Here is a 22,206-nt window from a genome sequence, read left to right as displayed (position 1 = left end):
CCTCATTCCCCCCCCATCTTCCCCTCATTCCCCCCCCATCTTCCCCTCATTCCCCCCCCATCTTCCCCTCATTCCCCCCCCATCTTCCCCTCATTCCCCCCATCTTCCCCTCATTCCCCCCCATCTTCCCCTCATTCCCCCCCCATCTTCCCCTCATTCCCCGCCATCTTCCCCTCATTCCCCGCCATCTTCCCCTCATTCCCCCCCATCTTCCCCTCATTCCCCCCCCATCTTCCCCTCATTCCCCCCCATCGTCCCCTCATTCCCCCCCATCTTCCCCTCATTCCCCCCCATCTTCCCCTCATTCCCCCCCCATCTTCCCCTCATTCCCCCCCATCTTCCCCTCATTCCCCCCATCTTCCCCTCATTCCCCCCCATCTTCCCCTCATTCCCCCCCCATCTTCCCCTCATTCCCCGCCATCTTCCCCTCATTCCCCGCCAGCTTCCCCTCATTCCCCCCATCTTCCCCTCATTCCCCCCCCATCTTCCCCCCCATCTTCCCCTCATTCCCCCCATCTTCCCCTCATTCCCCCCCATCTTCCCCTCATTCCCCCCCATCTTCCCCTCATTCCCCCCCCATCTTCCCCCCATTCCCCGCCATCTTCCCCTCATTCCCCGCCATCTTCCCCTCATTCCCCCCCCATCTTCCCCTCATTCCCCCCCATCGTCCCCTCATTCCCCCCCATCTTCCCCACATTCCCCCCCATCTTCCCCTCATTCCCCCCCATCTTCCCCTCATTCCCCCCATCTTCCCCTCATTCCCCCCCTCTTCCCCTCATTCCCCCCCATCTTCCCCTCATTCCCCCCCCCATCTTCCCCTCATTCCCCGCCATCTTCCCCTCATTCCCCGCCATCTTCCCCTCATTCCCCCCCATCTTCCCCTCATTCCCCCCCATCTTCCCCTCATTCCCCCCCATCTTCCCCCCCATCTTCCCCTCATTCCCCCCATCTTCCCCTCATTCCCCCCCATCTTCCCCTCATTCCCCCCCCATCTTCCCCTCATTCCCCCCCATCTTCCCCTCATTCCCCGCCATCTTCCCCTCATTCCCCCCATCTTCCCCTCATTCCCCCCCCCCCCATCTTCCCCTCATTCCCGCCCCCATCTTCCCCTCATTCCCGCCCCATCTTCCCCTCATTCCCCCCCATCGTCCCCTCATTCCCCCCCATCGTCCCCTCATTCCCCCCCATCGTCCCCTCATTTCCCCCCCATCTTCCCCTCATTCCCCCCCCATCTTCCCCTCATTCCCCCCCATCTTCCACAAATTCCCCCCATCTTCCACAAATTCCCCCCATCTTCCCCTCATTCCCCCCCCATCTTCCCCTCATTCCCCCCCCATCTTCCCCTCATTCCCCCCCCATCTTCCCCTCATTCCCCCCCCATCTTCCCCTCATTCCCCCCCATCTTCCCCTCATTCCCCCCCCATCTTCCCCTCATTCCCCCCCCCATCTTCCCCTCATTCCCCCCCCCATCTTCCCCTCATTCCCCCCATCTTCCCCTCATTCCCCCCCATCTTCCCCTCATTCCCCCCCATCTTCCCCTCATTCCCCCCCATCTTCCCCTCATTCCCCCCCCATCTTCCCCTCATTCCCCCCCATCTTCCCCTCATTCCCCCCCATCTTCCCCTCATTCCCCCCCCATCTTCCCCTCATTCCCCGCCATCTTCCCCTCATTCCCCGCCATCTTCCCCTCATTCCCCCCCATCTTCCCCTCATTCCCCCCCCATCTTCCCCTCATTCCCCCCCATCGTCCCCTCATTCCCCCCCATCTTCCCCTCATTCCCCCCCATCTTCCCCTCATTCCCCCCCCATCTTCCCCTCATTCCCCCCCATCTTCCCCTCATTCCCCCCATCTTCCCCTCATTCCCCCCCATCTTCCCCTCATTCCCCCCCCATCTTCCCCTCATTCCCCGCCATCTTCCCCTCATTCCCCGCCAGCTTCCCCTCATTCCCCCCATCTTCCCCTCATTCCCCCCCCATCTTCCCCCCCATCTTCCCCTCATTCCCCCCATCTTCCCCTCATTCCCCCCCATCTTCCCCTCATTCCCCCCCATCTTCCCCTCATTCCCCCCCCATCTTCCCCCCATTCCCCGCCATCTTCCCCTCATTCCCCGCCATCTTCCCCTCATTCCCCCCCCATCTTCCCCTCATTCCCCCCCATCGTCCCCTCATTCCCCCCCATCTTCCCCACATTCCCCCCCATCTTCCCCTCATTCCCCCCCATCTTCCCCTCATTCCCCCCATCTTCCCCTCATTCCCCCCATCTTCCCCTCATTCCCCCCCTCTTCCCCTCATTCCCCCCCATCTTCCCCTCATTCCCCCCCCCATCTTCCCCTCATTCCCCGCCATCTTCCCCTCATTCCCCGCCATCTTCCCCTCATTCCCCCCCATCTTCCCCTCATTCCCCCCCATCTTCCCCTCATTCCCCCCCATCTTCCCCCCCATCTTCCCCTCATTCCCCCCATCTTCCCCTCATTCCCCCCCATCTTCCCCTCATTCCCCCCCCATCTTCCCCTCATTCCCCCCCATCTTCCCCTCATTCCCCGCCATCTTCCCCTCATTCCCCCCATCTTCCCCTCATTCCCCCCCCCCCCATCTTCCCCTCATTCCCGCCCCCATCTTCCCCTCATTCCCGCCCCATCTTCCCCTCATTCCCCCCCATCGTCCCCTCATTCCCCCCCATCGTCCCCTCATTCCCCCCCATCGTCCCCTCATTCCCCCCCATCGTCCCCTCATTTCCCCCCCATCTTCCCCTCATTCCCCCCCCATCTTCCCCTCATTCCCCCCCATCTTCCACAAATTCCCCCCATCTTCCACAAATTCCCCCCATCTTCCCCTCATTCCCCCCCCATCTTCCCCTCATTCCCCCCCCATCTTCCCCTCATTCCCCCCCCATCTTCCCCTCATTCCCCCCCCATCTTCCCCTCATTCCCCCCCATCTTCCCCTCATTCCCCCCCCATCTTCCCCTCATTCCCCCCCCCATCTTCCCCTCATTCCCCCCCCCATCTTCCCCTCATTCCCCCCATCTTCCCCTCATTCCCCCCCATCTTCCCCTCATTCCCCCCCATCTTCCCCTCATTCCCCCCCATCTTCCCCTCATTCCCCCCCATCTTCCCCTCATTCCCCCCCATCTTCCCCTCATTCCCCCCATCTTCCCCTCATTCCCCCCCATCTTCCCCTCATTCCCCCCATCTTCCCCTCATTCCCCCCCATCTTCCCCCTCATTCCCCCCCATCTTCCCCCTCATTCCCCCCCCTCATCTTCCCCCCATTCCCCCCTCCATCCTCCCCTTATCCAAACCCCTCCCCTTACCTCCCCCTCTCTCGGTGTGAAGACCTTCCCTCACTCCCGCCGCTCCGATCGTTGGCCTTAGTCACGTGGTACCTGTTTGAATTGAGGCGGCGGTTGGTTTTGGTGGGAAGAGCGCTTCCCGTTCCCGGTGATATATTGTCTCCTGAAAGATATTTCTTCGATTGAGTGCCGTACAAAAATCGAAGTCGCTTTGGGACTCAGGTTGGGATAAGAAGAAGTAAAGGGAAGAACTCACTGATAGGGGTAGTGTTTATGTGCTCTGACAATAGCGACACAGTAGGATGGAGTACAACAAATGAAATAAATCGGTGTCTGGCAGAAAGGTCCGGCGTTCGTCACCAGATTTTAAAACATAGACTATGAAAATCGAATGGGCCATATAGCCGAGAAAGGGATTTCATTGAATGTTTTCAGGGTTGAGTCACACCGCACGGAAACAAGCCCTTGGTCCAACCAGTCTATGCCAACCATAATTCCAAATTAAACGAGTCCCACCTGCATCAATATCCCTCTATTTTTATTCATGTACTTACTTAAATGTCTTTTAAACGTTGTAACTGTACCTGCATCTACCACTTCCCCTGGAAGTTCATTCCACACACGAAAACAAAGGACCATTATGTCTTTTTTAAAGTGTTTTCACCTTAAAAATATGCCCTTAACCATAAAACCCCAACCTTGGGGAAAACACATCTGCTATTCACGTTATCTATATCCCTCATGTTTTTGTAATGTGGAGGTATCAGCGTTGGACTGAGGAGGACAAGGTCAGCAGTCACAACACATCAGGTTATAGTCCATTAGGTTTCCTGCTCCTCCGATGCTGCCTGACCTGCTGTGCTTTTCCAGCACTACTCTAATCTTGACTGTGATCTCCAGCATCTGCAGTCCTCACTTTTGCCTAGGTTTATTTGAAATTACAAGCTTCCTGAGCGCTGCCCTTCAGGTGGAGTGGAACTGACAAAGGAGCTGCACTCCGAAAGCTTGTAATTTCATATAAACTTGTTGGACTACAACCTATTGTCCTGTGGCTTCTGACCGTGAATTTAAGTCTCTACAAGGTCACCCTTCAACTTCTTGTGATCCTGTTAAAAAAATGTCCCAGCCTATCTTTATAACTCATACTCTCCCTTCCTAGTAACACCTGGTAAATGTCGTCTGAATCTGCTCCAGCTTAATAGTATATAAATTATTTCATTGTATGGACACAATACTGCAGAAGGGACCTCAACATAACATTCCAACTCTATATGAATTTCAGCCCTTCAAAAATAGTATCCATGTAATTTAACTTTAAAAAGTAGTCAAAAAATTTGAGTATTACTTGAGTGTATACGGTATCTAGATTTATGTTTTTTTAAGATCTCCAGCACTTCTTCTGTATTGTGAACTGTTTTCAAAACATCAATATTTACTTCCCTGAGTTCTCTAGTTTCCATTTCTGTCTCTGCAGTAAAAATTGACACAAAATATTAATTTAATGTTGCTCCCATCTCCTGAGGTTCAACACAAAGACAATCTATAGTATTTTTTGAGAACAGCATGTACTGAATGAATCAAAGAGGAATTCTTAGAGACTTGATTTTGTACAACACGATAGGATTAATTGATGACTTCATAGTGAACATGCTGTTAGCAGCAATTATAATATGTTTGAATTTTACAGTCTGTTTAAGGGAGAGAAGAGTGTGGGGTCCAAGACTAATATCCTTAATTTAAATAATGACAATTATGAGTGAATGAAAGCAGCTAACTAACGGGACTGGTAAATTCAGTTCATGGGTAATTCAATAGGATTGTGGGCACTGTTGCCTCACAGCGCCAGAAACCCGGGTTCAATTCCCACCTCAGACGACTGACTGTGTGGAGTTTGCACATTCTCCCCGTGTTTGCGTGGGTTTCCTCCAGGTGCTCCGGTTTCCTCCCACAATCCAAAAAAATGTGCATGTTAGGTGAATTGGCCATGCTAAATTGCCTGTAGTGTTAGGTGAAGGGGTAAATGTAGGGGAATGGGCCTGGGTGGGTTACGCTTTGGCGGGTCGGTGTGGACTTGTTGGGCCGAAGGGCCTGTTTCCACACTGTAAGTAATCTAATAGAGATGCACTGGCAGATATCAAAAGGAATATTTCACAGAACGAAAAGAGAATTTTTCTTTCTTGTTAGAATCTAGTGTGAAAACCTACCATCCATGATTAATTTATAAAAGTTAAAAGTTAGTGAAACAAAAAAAATTACTCAAAGAAAGGTTTGATTGGATAGAATATTTAAAAACACTAAAAGATTAATAATGAGGCAAGTATGAAGGTAAGCTAGCTAGAAATATATAAACTGATAATAAGAGTTTCTATAGTTATTGAAAAAAGGAAAAGAATTAAAGTGACTTGGTCTGATAGAAAGTTAGTCGAGGAATTAACAATGAAAATAAGGAGATGGCATATTATTTGAATAAGTTTTTTGCATTAGTCTTCACTGCAAATGATGCAAGTAAAATCCCAGAAACAGCTATAAGTCGGAAATGGAAGGGAAAGAGAACCTCAAGAAAATTACAATAACCAAAGAAATGGTTCTGAGCAAATTTGTGGAGCTGCTGGCTGACAATGTACCTGGACCATAACAGACTTCATAGAAACATAAAATCCGTAAAGAAATGCCAAGGTAGATAGTTGTTGCCTTGTTTACTTTTCCAAACATTACTACACTAGAAAGTTGCACATTTAACTCCTCTGTTCAAAAAGTAAATTCAAAATGGTTTATGGTGTAGGGTGTATTTACAATATATGTTAAGGATTTGGATGAATAAAAAGAAATGTAATATCTCCATATTTGCAGATGACACAAAGCTTAGTGAAAGAGTGAGCTGTGAGGAGGAGTATAAAAGTGCAGGGCGAATCTCAAGAAAGTCATTAAGAGAACAAAGAGGTGGAACAAAAAAAACTGGCAGGCAAGATTTGTGAGAATCCCAAGATATTCAACAAATATGTCAAGGGGCAGGGAATAACCAGGGAGAAAGTAGGGCTTTTTAGATGGACCCTAAGTCAGCCCAGTGCAAAACCTCAAAATAAAGCCGAGCCTTGACCAAGCGGCTAAAATGTTCTTCAGGATTCAGGAAGGCAAGCCATTGTCACTGCCACCTGAACGTGGACTCATCAGCAAAAGAGTCCCATGAGGCCTGACTTGAGTAAGAGAACTCATAGACCAGTATCCAAGAGAGTGCACACCCTGGAAAGTCCACCTGAATGTGGTTTGTAATAGTTAAATTGCTTTGCAACATCTAAATCATAACCAAACAAATAAATATCTGGTTAAATGGTTACCCAATTCTAATGGGGGTCAGTACTGGTGCTGCTTTATCTGTGATCGCAGATCCAGTCTTTAGCAAGATTTGCTCTGCACTCCAACCCTTAGGTTTGCGCAAGACTTCAGCCAGACTGTGTGTACCAGGGAACCATTACAGATTAAGGGTATGACTTCAGTTCTGATCTCTTATGAGAAGCAGCTGGTTACCACTGATTATAGTAAAGAGCTTGCATCCACGCTTGATAGGGCAGAGTTGGTTGAAAAAGATTCATCTTGATTGGCTCAACATTTCTCAATTAGAAAATGGCCGTTTGAGTGAAGTCCTCACCAAATATCCGAAAGAGTTTGAGGAAGGTCTAGGAGCCAATGCCACCTTACATGTTGACAAGGAAGCAATTAAGTGATTCAGCAGGACCCACCAATGGCATTTATCTTGCGTGCAAAAATAGAGGCAGAAATCAGGAGTCTGGAAAACAAGGGAAACATCAAACCAGTACAGTTTGCAAAATGGGCAATATGGTCGTACTGCTTGTGAAGCCTGACAGCTCAGATCACCTTTGTGGGGATATATTGCAAATGGTAAACCACTTCACCCAATCCCTCACATAGAGGACTTAAACGCAAAATTGGTGGAGCTGCTGTGCTTCGCGAAGCCGTGCTTACGTACAATTGTGATTAAATGAGGAATCTCGGAAGAATGCCACAATTAATAAACATTAGAGTTTATACCAATATACTAGACTGCCATTTTGCACCCTTTTCCAGTGAATGATGGAGAGTTTTACAAGGTCTATCCCAGATTGCCATTTATCTCTGATATACTAATAACCAGGAAGACCAACAAAGATCACTTGGAGAACTTGGACATGCAGGTCGTTCTGCTATAACGCACGTTTCATTAACGCACATTTACTATAACACGATTAACAAATTGGGGACATTGTTTCTTATGCACAAACTATTAAAGCATGTATTGGTTATAATGCGATTCTGGCCCCATTAGTTTAAATGGTCCTGCTATTATGCGATTTTCTTATAATATGGCTTTGCACGAGAACAAAACTACCCCTTGAGAGCAGAACTGACTGTAGTGCTAAAATGTTTCTTCCAGGTGGGTCTACGCTTTAGAAGGGAAAATGTGTGATGGAAATGTGTTGCTGGAAAAGCGCAGCAGGTCAGGCAGCATCTGGGGAACAGGAGAATCGACGTTTCGGGCATTAGCCCTTCTTCAGGAATGAGGAAAGTTGGTCCAGCAGGCTAAGATAAAAGATAGGGAGGAGGGATTTGGGGGAGGGGCGTCGGAAATGTGATAGGTGGAAAGAGGTCAAGGTGAGGGTGATTGGTCAGACTGGGGTGGGGGCGGAGAGGTCGGGAAGAAGATTGCAGGTTAGGAAGGCCGTGCTGAATTTGATGGATTTGACTGAGACAGGCTGGGGGGAGGGGAAATGAGGAAACTGGTGAAATCTGAGTTCATCCCTTGTGGTTGGAGGGTTCCTAGCCGGAAGATGAGGCGTTCTTCCTCCAACCGTCGTTTCGCTGTGGTCTGACGATGGAGGAGTCCAAAGACCTGCATATCCTTGGTGGAGTGGGAGGGGGAATTGAAATGTTGAGCTACAGGGTGGTTGGGTTGGTTGGTCCGGGTGTCCCAGAGGTGTTCCCTGAAACGCTCCGCAAGTAGGCGGCCTGTCTCCCCAATATAGAGGAGGCCACATCGGGTGCAAAGGATGCAATAGATGATATGTGTGGAGGTACAGGTGAATCTGTGGCGGATATGGAAGTTTCCTTTGGGGCCTTGAAGGGAGGTGAGGGGGGAGGTGTGGGCGCAAGTCTTGCACCTCCTGCGGTTGCAGGGGAAGGTGCCGGGAGTGGAGGTTGGGTTGGTGGGGGGTGTGGATCTGACGAGGGAGTCACGGAGGGAGTGGTCTTTACGGAATGCTGATAGGGGAGGGGAGGGAAATATATCCTTGGTGGTGGGGTCCGTTTGGAGGTGGCGGAAATGGCGGCGGATGATGCGCTGTACATGGAGGTTAGTGGGGTGGTAGGTGAGGACCAGTGGGGTTCTGTCCTGGTGGCGGTTGGAGGGGCGGGGTTCAAGGGCGGAGGAGCGGGAAGTGGAAGAGATGCGGTGGAGGGCATCGTTGACCACGTCGGGGGGGAAATTGCGGTCCTTGAAGAAGGAGGCCATCTGGGATGTGCGTTTTTGGAATTGGTCCTCCTGGGAGCAGATGCGGCGGAGTCGAAGGAATTGGGAGAATGGGATGGCGTTTTTACAGGGGGCAGGATGGGAGGAGGTGTAGTCCAGGTAGCTGTGGGAGTCGGTCGGTTTGTAGTAGATGTCCGTGTTGATTCGGTCGCCTGAGATAGAAATAGAAAGGTCGAGGAAGGGGAGGGAGGAATCTGAGACTGTCCAGGTGAATTTGAGGTCGGGGTGGAAGGTGTTGGTGAAGTGGATGAACTGTTCAACCTCCTCGTGGGAGCACGAGGCGGCGCCGATACAGTCATCGATGTAGCGGAGGAAAAGGTGGGGGGTGGGGCCAGTGTAGTTGCGGAAGATGAATTGTTCCCCATATCCTACGAAGAGGCAGGCATAGCTGGGGCCCATGCGGGTGCCCATGGCTACTCCTTTCGTTTGGAGGAAGTGGGAGGATTGGAAAGAGAAGTTGTTCAGGGTGAGGACCAGTTCAGTCAGTCGAAGGAGGGTGTCTGTGGAAGGGTACTGGTCGGTACGGCGGGAAAGAAAGAAGCGGAGGGCTTTGAGTCCTTCGTGATGGGGGATGGAGGTGTACAGGGACTGGATGTCCATGGTGAAAATAAGGCGTTGGGGACCGGGGAAGCGAAAATCATGGAGCAGGTGGAGGGCATGGGTGGTGTCCCGAACGTAGGTGGGGAGTTCTTGGACTAAGGGGGACAGGACGGTGTCAAGGTATGCAGAGATGAGTTCGGTGGGGCAGGAGCAGGCGGAGACAATGGGTCGGCCGGGGCAGTCAGGTTTGTGGATTTTGGGCAGGAGGTAGAAGCGGGAGGTGCGGGGTTGTGGGACTATGAGGTTGGAGGCGGTGGATGGGAGATCCCCCGAGGTGATGAGGTTATGGACGGTCTGGGAGATGATGGTTTGGTGGTGGGGGGTGGGGTCATGGTCAAGGGGGCAGTAGGAGGAGGTATCTGCGAGCTGGCGTTTGGCCTCAGCGGTGTAGAGGTCGATGCGCCAAACTACGACCGCGCCTCCCTTGTCGCCTCAGCGGTGTAGAGGTCGGTGCGCCAAACTACGACCGCGCCTCCCTTGTCGCCTCAGCGGTGTAGAGGTCGGTGCGCCAAACTACGACCGCGCCTCCCAAGCCCCAAGTAACCTACTTGGGCTACAAAGTTAAAAATCACACAACACCAGGTTATAGTCCAACAGGTTTAATTGGAAGCACACTAGCTTTCGGAGCGACACTCATTCATCAGGTGATTGTGGAGGGCTCAATCGTAACACAGAATTTATAGCAAAAATTTGCAGTGTGATGTAACTGAAATTATACATTGAAGAATTGATTGTCTGTTAAGCCTTTCATCTGTTAGAATACAGTGATAGTTTCACTTCTTTCATGTGTAAATCACAAAACCCTTTTTTTAAAGTTGCATTCTCGGGTTAGCTGTTAACAATGGTGATAGCTAGACAATGTGTTGAAGGTGTTAGCCCTCTGTGTTCTCTGTCTATGACCTGATGTTTAGATTGATTCCAATCTAAAAAGTGAAATAACAGAGTTTCACATAAATTCATGCAGTTTTTGAGCTCAGAGTTCGACATCATACTTGGGCTACAGAATTGACAAGACCTGGGTTACCTCCTTTGGAAAGTAAAGTGAGGGTGATCAAGATGCCTTGACTCCCCGATCTGTACTGGAGCTTAGGGTCGTTCCTTGGGTTTTACAGAAAATTCATACATAACCTGGCCTCCGTTTTGCACCTTAACACCTGCTTTGAAAAGGGTCAGCCTTGGAAATGGTCACGCAGCCAAGAAGTAGCCTTTAGGGAAGCAACTATCATCGTCTAAAGTATCGACCCACTACAATCCCAAGTGAGATGTGGTGCTGACATGTGATGTCTCCTTGTGTAGTATCAGAGTAGTACCGGTGGCCCAAGAGAGTGGAAAGCCCAATAGCATATGCTTCCTGGAATTTGGCTGCTGCCGAACACAAATTTGTCATGATAGAGGAAGGACGTTTGGTGATCATTTTCAGTGTGAGAAAGTTCCACCAATACCTTTATGGATGTAAATTTGTAATAGCAACTAGGACTACTTAAAGCAGACAAAGAGATGCTTCAGGTCGAATTCAGCGGTGGGCTCTTATTCTCAGTGCATATAATTACAAGTTGGAACACTGTCTGGGAGGCCAAGTGGCAAATGCAGATCCCTTGAACCACCTCCAACTGGCAGATACACCCCCAGTGGTGCCTCCTCTGAAGAGTCTGTAATAGTTTCAAACTTCTTGGATACCCTCCTGGTCAACGCTGACAATATCCAACCATGGATTCAAAAAGATCCAGTTCTGGGAAAACTTATATAGCTTCCCCCATTGGTGGCAATGGGGGAAACAGAAAGGGCCCTCACCACCAGAATTTAAACTGTTTTGGATCCAGCGAGACTAGATCACCATAGAAGATGGCACATTATTGTGGGGAGCAAGAGTGATTGTCCCAAGTAAAGATTGCCACCAGACACTGGCTGAACTCTACTAGGGGTTTCCAAAATGAAGATGTTGGCAAGAAGTTATGTTTGGTGGCCAGGATTGGATGCAGACATAGCCGTGTTGGTGAGATAGTCCCCAGAGTGCAGAGGTGAACAAAAATTACCACCAGCAGCTCCTTCAAATTTGTGGGAATGGCAGGGTAAACCCTGGACTTGGTGACGCATGAACTATGCCAGTCCTCTTATGGGATCAGTGGTCTTGCTCATTGTGGATGCCCATTCAAAGTGTTGGACATGCATGGAGTTAATTTGGCAAACTCAGGGATGACGATTAAAAACTGCAAGCATCGTTTGTAATATATGATCTTCTGGAAGTATTGGTTACAGACAATGAGGCAACACTCACCAGCAGGGATTTCGAGTATTTGTTAAAGTTGAATGGCATTCGGCATATTTGGAAGCTCCATACCATCCATTGTCCAGTGGTTTTACAGATAGAGCAGTCCAAACATTGAAAGCAAGCTTAAAGAAACAGCCTACAACTTCACTCAATACCAAACCATTCTTGTTCCTGTTTGATTATAGAACCATTCCTCACGCACCTACAAGGATAGCTCCAGCAGATTTGCTGATGGGTAGAAGACTCTGCACCAGGTTAAACCTGATATTCCCGTACCTGAGAGGTGAAATGGTATCAAAATGCCAATGTTGGACACAAGACTCCTCTAAATGAGAGAGAGAGAGAGAGTTTACTTCAGGGACAAGTTTGGTGTTGAAACCATGGTAATGGCCCTGCATGGGTACAAGGCAACGTTGATGTGAGATCGGGTCCAGTGACATACAAAGTTGGGGTAGATAAGACAGTCGTGAACAAACATGTGGATCACATGAAAGCTGCTACCTCGAAATTGGGCAGGAGCAGAGAGTACCCTGCCCCTCCGCCCAGTCGAAAAGGCTGTCACAGACCATGGGTTCTCCCTCTCTGTCTAGCTTTGAAGAAATCTCAGAGTCCAAACTGGATGCAGCCAATGCAGCTGGATGAAACCCCTAGTAGAGTTCAGCCTTGATACTGTTACCACCTGGATTTGAACGGGGAGGATACTGGTACTGCACCTGAGACACTCTGGATGCAAGAGACAGGCGACAGTCTGGTATATGCAGTTCGTGTCCTGGCTGACAGATATAAACACGAGTCTCAGGGATTCCCCTCAATCTAGAGAGGCTGTGTACTCAGTCCCTTCTTATACTCCCTATACACTTATGACTGCGTGGCCAAATTTTGTCCAAACCTCATCTACAAGTTCACTGACGAGACTACCATTGTAGCTCAGATATCAAACAATGACATACAGGAGTTGGGAGGTCATGTTGAGGCTGTATAGGCCATTGGTTAGGCCACCTTTGGAATATCTGTGGAATTCTGATTTCCATCCTATAGGAAGGATGTCGTGAAACTTGAAAGAGTTAGAAAAGATTGACAAAGGTGTTGCCAGGGTTGGAGGGTTTGAGCTATAGGGAGAGGCTGAATAGGCTGGGGCTGTTTTTCCTGAAGTGTTGGGAGGCTGCAGGGTGACCTTACAGAGGTTTATAAAATCATGAGGGACATGGATAGGGTAAATGGATCCCTGGGGTTGGGAAGTTCAGAACTAGAGAGCATAGATTTAGGGTGAGAAAGGAAAGATTTAAAAGGGACCTAAGAGGCAACTTTTTCACAGAGAGGGTGATGCATATATGGAATGAGTTGCCTGAGGAAGTGATTGAGAGTGGTACACTAACAACATTTAAAAGGCATCTGGTTGGGTATATGAATACGAAGGCTTAGAGGGCTATGAGCCAAGGGCTGGCAAATGGGACAAGACTAATTTAGGTATCTTGTCAACATGGACAAGTTGGACCAAAGGGCCTGTTTCCATGCTGTCAATCTCTATGACTGGCTCTGAGCTAGTTGGTCAGAGTCCATGTATAGTGCATGTGTAAATAAAGAGTGACTTGCTGCCAGGATACCAGCCTCCAATGAGCTATTTTACTCACATTAATATTACTGTTACTTATGCTGGTGATGGGTCTGAAAGAGGACATTCATACTGATATTGGATTTGAACAGGGGGGGATACTGGTACTGCACCTAGAGGGTATACATTGACACTTTATCTGAATAGAGGTCAACAAGATTGATTCTTCAAATCTGGGAACTCTCAAACTTTTATTTGAAATATAAGTTAACAACTTACTTGGCTGAGGAAAGTGAATATACTCTACTCTGGTTCATGGTGACAGATAATGGCAAGCCAAGTGGTTAGGATAACACAAAGTGTCTGCAGAGGGATGTAAATAAATGAAGCGAATTGGCTAAAAATTGGCAGATGGAGGATAGTGAGGCTATAAACTTTGGTAGGTAGAATAAAGAAGCTAAATATTATTTAAATGGAGAAAGACTGCAGAAAGCTATTGAACAATAATTTGGGAATTTTCATGCATAAGTCAAAAACAGCTGGCATTCCAGTTCAATGGATAATAGAGAAGGCAAATGGAATATTGGCCTTTATTAAAAAGGGAGTGGAGCACAAAAGTAGGGAGATTTTGCTAAAATTGTACAAGGCACTAACTATACCATAGCTGGAATATCGTGAACAGTTTTGGTCTCTTTATCTAAGGAAAGATCTATTAGCATTGGAGTACAAGTAAGCCAAAAGGGAGGACCTGGTTTACATATCTGTGGAGCTGGTGAAGTTGTTTGATTGTATCATTCTCCTGGAGCCTTTCTTCAAATTGATCAGGACAGAATACTGAAGGGTTTCTGCCTTGCAAAAGCAGTGTGGGACAAATCTCAATTATCTTTCTTTGAAGAACAGGATTGCACCATCCAAATCATATTTCGCTCTTGTGAGTAAAGGGACCAAGGGATATGGGAGGAGAGTGGGATTAGGGAATTGAGCTCGATGATCTGTCTTGATCATATTGACTGGCAGAAAAAGCTCAAGGAGTTGAATGGCCTACTCCTGTTCCTATCTTCTATGTTTTTATGTAATATTTCCAGGTTCATTGATAAGACCATGTTGAATTGCTAATTTTGTCCCCTTGTTTAAGCAGAAATAATCCAGGTAATTATAGACTGGTGAGCCTAACATCAGTGGTAGGGAAGCTATTGGAGAAGATACTGAGGGATGGGATATATTTACATTTGGAAGAAAATGGGCTTATCAGTAATAGGCAATATGGTTTTGTGTATGGAAGGTCATGTCTTACCAACTTGGTAGAATTCTTTGAAGAAGTGACAAAGTTGATTGATGAAGGATGAGCTGTAGATGTCATATACGTGGACTTAAGTAAGACATTTGATAAGGTTCACCATGGTGGGCTGATGGAGAAAGCGCAGTCACATGAGTGTACGAGCTACTTGGATAGAGAACTGGCTGGGACAGGAGGTAGAGAGTAGTAGTGGAAGGGAGTTTCTGACAATGGAGAACTGTGACCAGTGGTGTTCCACAGGGATTCGTGCTGGGACCACTGATGTTTGTGATTTACATAAATGATCTGGAGTCTGATTAGCAAGTTTTCAGATGACACTAAGATTGGTGGAGTAGCAGATAGTGAAGAGGACTGTCAGAGAATACAGCAGAATATAGATAGATTGGAGAGTTGGGCAGAGAAATGGCAGATGGAGTTCAGTCTGGACAAATGCAAGGTGATGCATTTTGGAAGATCCAATTCTAGAGCAAACTGTATGGTAAATGAAAAACCTCTGGGGAAAATTGATGTACAGGGAGATCTAGGTGTTCCGGTCCATTGTACCCTGATGATGGCAACACAGGTTGAGAGTGGTCAAGGCTGCATACAACATGCTTTTCTTCATCACACAGGGTATTGAGTACAATAGCTCCATCACAAGCTACTCCAAAAAGCCACCTCGTTAACATTCCACGATCATAGCCCCAGATGAGGGGCAAGCAGTTGAGAGAAATAACCTCCTCCACAGCCACTGCTGTCTGCACCTGTTAATAGCTATCTTAGCCAGGAGCAGTCCTATGAGGAAGCTCCCCGATTGGTCACATTTATCATCCGCTTTCTTTTTTATATCCAGAATTGTTGTCACACAACTGAATGCTTTTTTCTCCCGCAATCACCAAACCACCAGGGTGTTTTCCACTCTATCAAGTAACTACCATCAGTAAATCACCCTAGCTACCAATTGAATAATTACATTCAAAGCCAGTATAGGGGAATTAGGGAGCAGGAACAGAGTCTGTTTTGTCTTTGTATCAGAAGTGCTCTTACATATAACTGAAGTTTTTTTTTCCTGTCACCAAATCACCATGACAGTTTCATTTTTTAAAACCATTTAACTGCCACAGGTAATTAGCACTGCTGCCTCACAGCACCAGGTTCCCAGGTTCGGATTCCAGACTTGGGTGACTGTGTGTGTGTGGAGTTTGCACATTCTCCCAGTGTCTGCGTGGGTTTCCTCCGGGTGCTCCGGTTTCCTCCCACAGTCCAAAAGATGTGCAAGTCAGGTGAATTCATGCTAAATTGCCCATGGTGTTAGTGCATTAGTCAGGGGAAGTGGGACTGGGTGGATTACTCTTCGGAGGGTCGGTGTGCACTTGTGGGGCCAAAGGGCCTGTTTCCACATTGTAGGGAATCTAATCAGGTAATCACCTGTGTAGCCAATTAGATATTTACATGAAAAAGCTATTAAGGGAAATACAAACCAAAGGTGAGGGCAAAATTAGGACTTTAGAAACTTTTTTTAAAAATCAACCCTATTCACAGGTGTTCTTACACTCCTCTGGAGCAGATGGGATTTGAACTCAGGCCTCCTAGGCCAGAGGTAGGGATACTACCAGTGCAAGAAGAGCCCTTAAGGGTCTGTAATTTTTAAAATCAGAAGTGCTATTACTCAACCAAATGGTTTAATCCCAATCACGATTTTTTTTTTTAAATTTTAAAAAAAAAAGTGATTTTCTAGTTCTCTTTATATCTGGTAGTACTCTTACAAACAACCGAATGGCTTTTCCACCAACTATCACCATGAAATTTTTTTGTTTTAAAAAACTATCAACCGCCACCATTAAATTATCTGTATAGCCAATTGAATATTTACAACTAAAGTCTTTTTTGAGCAATCTAGGTTTGGAAGTAAAGAAGAGATAACAACAGCAGTAAGGGGCTAAATCAAAATGAAGTTGGATGGAAAATAAAGCACTGTATCTCCCACAATGCCCACTTCCCTCTAAAATCATTGACAGATATGACCTCCTCCACAGCCCAGTACCTGGACCAGTTAGCCTGGCAGGACCCAGGCGCACACCAGCAGAGGTCCTTCGATTTGCCTACACCCCTCCACACGAGATGTTCAAAGATCAGCAGCATAGGGCTGAAATCAAAGCTCAACTATCAACTTCCTGTCCAAACAGTGCAGAGTGGAAAATCTGCCTTGTAAAACATCCATCACTGCAGTTCGTCTACCTCCAGTGAATAAAATCCAAGCTAATTCTGGCCCCGTGTTTAGGCTGAATGGGCCTGTGGAACATTTCAAAACTTGGGTGTCATTGATCGAGAGAACAGGGAGAAACTCATACCCCTTTTGAGAAATCTACCATTGAATGTTTTGCACTTTTTAATTTTAACATGCAGAAGTACATCAGACCTGTTAAATGTATTTGTAGCTTTATTTTTATGCAATGCAAATTATAATAAAACAATAGCGATTTAAGTTAGAGGGAAGCATACAAAAATAAATTCCAGAATCCTTTTATGCTCTAAAAATACTTGCATTTGTATCCAATAGTTACATCATGGTAGAACTGATCATCTCAATACAAGAAATAAAATAAACATTAAAATGCTCATCTTGTTTTTTTTATTGCAAACAAAGTGAAGTATCCAGAAACAATTTAAAGCTGTTGCATTTCAGTTTAAATCTGAAGTAACAATAGTCTCATATAATTAACAGGAATCAAAGCATTGTCAATATCATGTATTAGAGATAGTGGTGGATAGACATAATATTCAGCATTTGGTTTGAATGGTTTAAAACTTCTGACTTGCACAGTATGGATGCCTTAGCTATGAAAAATCTATATTGCAATGCTTGCATTTTTTAGCTGCAAGAGTATTTTATAAACTACATCTAAAATAAAGTACCCTTTTCTATATTTAATATCCATATATTGTTATGAGTAACCCTGTCAATAATACGTCTATATTTTAAATACAAGGCTGTCAACAGCTCCAATACTTGTGGTGGTTTCTCTTTCAATCTTTTTTGAAAATGTATTAATTATGACTTAATAAATCTTAAAGGTGCTTATGAGCAGTGCAGTCGCATGGCAGTGCAAATGTTGTTCAATACTACTGATATACTCAGCTAACACTGCAAGTCATTAAAATAAATTACTTGTCACTTCGTGGCTTGCACTATTCTTATTCCACTTGCATAAATAAACGTGATGCAGACACTGGCTGTGGTAAATCAGTAACTTAACGGTGAAACGTGCTATTAGATTTCATGGATGAGGAAAAGAACTGTTCAACCCAGGTGGAGGAGGGTGCAGTTTTACAAGAATGAAAAATCAAAGTATCTCTTCTGCAGTATGTGTTGATTCGAGATTCCTTCAAGCTCCCTCAAATTGTTTTTGTTGCATCTAATTTATGGGAGGTGTTGCAGCTTTTCATTTACATCTACATTTGCAATATTTCTCTTACTGCTCGCCAAGGAGTTTGATGTTAAATTCTGCGGAATGGAAATTCCTTTACTCTAGACACTCATCATTTGTAATTCCCGGGTCATTCTTCAAAAGCATTAGCTACTTGCTGCTTCAATTTATTACATCAGATGCCAATTAGTGCAACCTTAAAATTTCCTGAAGTGATTTTCACATCGAGTATAACGTGATTCAAAATACACTTTTATCCAGCCCATTTCTACTGCCTAAACTCTTATCAAGATGTGAATGATGTTACTCTAAGTTGGTACACCAACTGCTTGTATATGAAACCAAGAGAACTGCAGATGCTGGAAATCAGATTCAAAAGCAGAAATTGCTGGCAGCATCTGTGGAGAGAAATTTTTAAAAAGTGCTGAAGATCGGTCACTGGAACTGAAACATTAACTCTGATTTCCCTCCACACATGCTGCCAGACCAGTTGAGATTTTCCAGCAATTTCTGTTTTGGTGCCTGGGTATGAAACTATTTAATATTTATTCCTTATAGCCTAATTTCCTCCTAATTTCCTCTGTAACCAGTGAAAGGTTAATTTTAATGATCTGAAAGAGACTTATGTACCTCAAAGGATAATATGAGGGTGCTTTTTGAACAGCATTAATGATATCAGGAATGAATGAAGGCAGAGCTTTACTCAAAGATTGTGAGTTGTTTGGCTTTTAAAAATCATTAAAAGCAAAAAAAGTAACTTGTCTTTTCTTTGTCTTGCCTGTCCAACATGTAAATCTGTTTCTGGCCTTTCTTGACCAATTCAGTTATACCTTTTACAGAAACAAAAGAAAAAAAATCAGACATATTATGGGACCTAAGCAGAGGCCCAGGTGACAAAGTATGTCAGAAGGGATACCTTTTAATTTTGTTATTAATTTTAGAGAATAAACTAGCAATACTTTCTATATATTTCATTTGAAAACCCATTTAACTCATTTCTTTGGATAATGTACAACGGCAGCATGTTAAATAAAAGTTGGAACTTAACTAATTGTAAATCTGATGGTTTAAATCAAAGAAATTTCAATGTTCCAACATTACTAGCAAATCGTGCCCGTGCTTGAAATTGATAATTTGAATTTGTTTAGTACCATTATTATGGTAAACATTCCACAGGTAATTCAGAGAGAGTGACATCAAAAATACTTGGCAGTTGAAACTGTGCACTTCAAATATGATCTCTGTCTTGCTGAGCCATTTGAGATGTAGTGTCACAAACGGTCAATACTAAAACTGAAAGCAGGTCATGCCAATACAGTGAACATGGCTGTTTTCTAAACTGGGCCAGTGGCCAGTTAAACACAGCCACAGGTTTCCTTCAGCAGCCTGACTACAACAATAAAACTGCACTATTTCCTGGACATTTTACAGAAGTGACATTTTTAAGATCAACCAGCTTAATAAGCATGCAATTTAACAGCACAATGTTACATTTGAAATATCAAATAATAAATATCAAAAAAGAACCTTTTCTGCAAATGCAAGTGAATATTGCACTTTAGAAACAAACACATTATTGCATGCTTATGTAATTAGCATTCAAAGGTCTGAAGAGAATAAAGAAAATTGTCTACTACAGATTTGGTCCTTTGATTTCTGTTCTATACAATAATAGAACAGAAAAAAAAAGATCCTCAGTATTATCCAGTAGTAAATCATTGACATCATTTCTATTATACCACATTTGATATTGAAATGAAAAGTTGTGACCAATTCTTGTTTCTCCATAACATTGGTTAATTTAATGATTAAAGAAAATATTTCATCAAAACATACTTATATATTCTTAATACTGTCACGTTGACCATTAAAGGCTTGTACCAGTGCTAACAATTTTCTTAAAAACAGCCTAGCAAACCTAACAATTGAAGATCAATTCTAGTCTATTGTAAAGAGCTTTGTTCATGTTTAACAGATTAGGTGTGAAATGAGCAGTGATGATATTTACAGCAGTACAAATTATGGCACTCAAGAAAGACTTCTATCTTTCATCACAAAATTATTTTCATCACACTCTTGGTTCTGGGTTTGGGATTTGGGAAGGATTGGTACCAAATTCCTTAAAATACAAGAAAGATAAATTATAAACTGGATAATATTATTCTGCGCTCTGTACCATATTAAGCAGCCAAAATGGTAAAAATACTAGATGGCTTAAAAATGCAAGCATGGTGTTGTACCTATTGATAATATGTGCAATAGAGCCTCAACTAGCTCTTTACAACATTGAATGAAAGTGGGCATATTAAGAATTCTGAAGAAGCATTACTCAACATGATATTGAGCAGAACAGCCAAGTAGTTATATTACTGGATTTTCAAACACAAAGGTGGGTATCTCTCCATTAGCAAATTAATAACTGAAATTTAATAACTGGTAATGTGTGGTATTTCAGCAGATTACAAAAGCTGCTGGATTGTGCTCAATATATTTTAAAGAACTACCCAGCGTCCTAACTAGTATGGGTACACGTCAATCTCATCCATATGTGGTTGTTTCTTAATACATTCAGAGCAACTAAAGATAGCAAAAGTAACATGATTTCTGACTTGTCTGTGTTTGCCACTTGCTAAGTACAAACATCATCACTTTAGAATGTTAGATCTTAGGTTTTAACAATTTACAATTGAAATTTGCTCATGAATGTCTCTTTGAAGCATATACATTAAGATACAAATGCTAAGAATTTTAGAGGAGAGTAATTCTTCCATATGTCAAGGATCCTTGTGCAATGCTGTTGGACGTACGTAATATTTCCAGTTAAAGAGCTTGATGGACGGAATGTTCATTTTTGTTATAATTCAGCTCCCTGCCAATCATCTTAATCACATTAGTCCTGAGAAACAGCTGTCCAATTGGACACGATCAGAGCTGTAGTAACCTGAAGTGTGCTTAGCCAGTATCAACATTATATTCCTGGGAGGCAATACCTGCATCTCTCCATCCTGATAGTGAAACATATGTGAGGGGTTTGTGGGGACTGATCAGATGTACAGGATAACTGTGTCTAGATGAACACAAACATCATCATTTTCAATTATACATTCTGGGAACATGTGGTCTTTCACCATGTTTAAAGGCTAGTAGAAGCAAAGTTGTCTTGTTTGCCATCTTATTTTATAGTTGTAACTGTCAGGAACTAAAACTTTAAATTAAATGTATGGAATTAAAATTTGAATATCTAGATTACTTGCAATACCAGAACAAAGTTTAAAATTTTCTTAGTGTATCCCAAGATCCATAATGTAGGTGGGTGCTTGCACTTTGTCATTAAGATGACCTGATGGGCATGTGAAGGTTGTCTTGTGAAAGGGACGATTTCCTATCCAGCAGATTTCATCCATCCACTCTTTGCCGATTTATTCACATCTCAGGTAATAAACTGGAAAGACAATCCCAAAATTGAGACAAAGTTTCTTTTCGATATTTTCTAGTTCCAAATACCTTTGTTGTTATTTCCAGAAAAACAGTGCTTTCATTCCTATTCGCAACAAAAGCAGAGAGCAAGGTTTGAATGGCAGAACAGTATCCAGTACTGTAGCTTCAGATATGTGGAAAAACTATACAGAATAGGTCCTTGAAATGCTGCCCAAACATCTCCTACAGGGCAGGGTCTCTGTCTCCCAACATTACTTCACTGGCTCTCCATGGACACGGAATCGATAGAGGCAAGTATACTCAGGATGTCCCCAGTTGCTATTTACCCTCAGCTCAATGACTTGAAATGTTCCAAGTTCTTTATTCTGAAAAAGGTATAAATAAGCAAAAGACATTAAGACACATCATGAAGCTATTGGTTCAGCATGATGATCAGTTATCCAGCAACAGTTTGAAGCATGGCCTAAGTTCCAAATAACATCCAAATATCACATCTGGTCTACTCGGAGTTACAGGATGTGCTATTCTATATTACCTTACATTCAGAAAATGACTTTAACATCCCAGGTTTTTCAAAGATTGGAGGCATGGAAGAAATGCAGGACCACAAATGCAAATATGGGATCAAAAGTGATACAGTTGTTAGCAGAATGACAGATTGAGAACTTTCATATTTTGCTATACATCTACAACTTACAAGTTTTCACTGTTAGACTTAATTCGAGACCACAACGTTTCTTATGCAGATATGTAATTGGCAAAGTGCCTAGTGTTCATAACATGGTATTTGGATAGTTGGGCTGGAAACTGACTGAACCCCAAGACAAAATAAA

At 44.6% G+C, this 22,206-nt stretch overlaps 2 protein-coding genes across 6 annotated transcripts in view; both read right to left on the bottom strand.

The window, feature by feature from the left end:
- Positions 1-3,493, bottom strand: part of dmc1 (DNA meiotic recombinase 1) — a 216,943-nt gene extending 213,450 nt beyond the window's left edge. Inside the window, exon 1 of the mRNA XM_087978126.1 lies at positions 3,383-3,493. The gene's annotated coding sequence lies outside the window, so the exon portion shown is untranslated. The remainder of the gene's footprint in view (positions 1-3,382) is intronic.
- Positions 3,494-16,929: 13,436 nt separating this feature from the next.
- Positions 16,930-22,206, bottom strand: part of LOC122542343 (SUN domain-containing protein 2) — a 126,931-nt gene continuing 121,654 nt past the window's right edge. For all 5 annotated transcript variants that reach the window (XM_087978407.1, XM_043680018.2, XM_043680021.2 and 2 more), the window contains one exon: positions 16,930-21,738. In XM_087978407.1, coding sequence (XP_087834533.1) covers positions 21,625-21,738 — 114 coding nt within the window. In that variant the 3' untranslated portion in view covers positions 16,930-21,624. The remainder of the gene's footprint in view (positions 21,739-22,206) is intronic.

The sequence above is a fragment of the Chiloscyllium plagiosum genome, unplaced genomic scaffold, assembly GCF_037043375.1.
Source record: "Chiloscyllium plagiosum isolate Xiang-an unplaced genomic scaffold, Cpla_swu_hap1 HiC_scaffold_33, whole genome shotgun sequence".
NCBI lineage: Eukaryota > Metazoa > Chordata > Chondrichthyes > Orectolobiformes > Hemiscylliidae > Chiloscyllium > Chiloscyllium plagiosum.
Note: the sequence above shows the minus strand (reverse complement) of the source record. Positions and strands in the feature narration are given on the sequence as shown.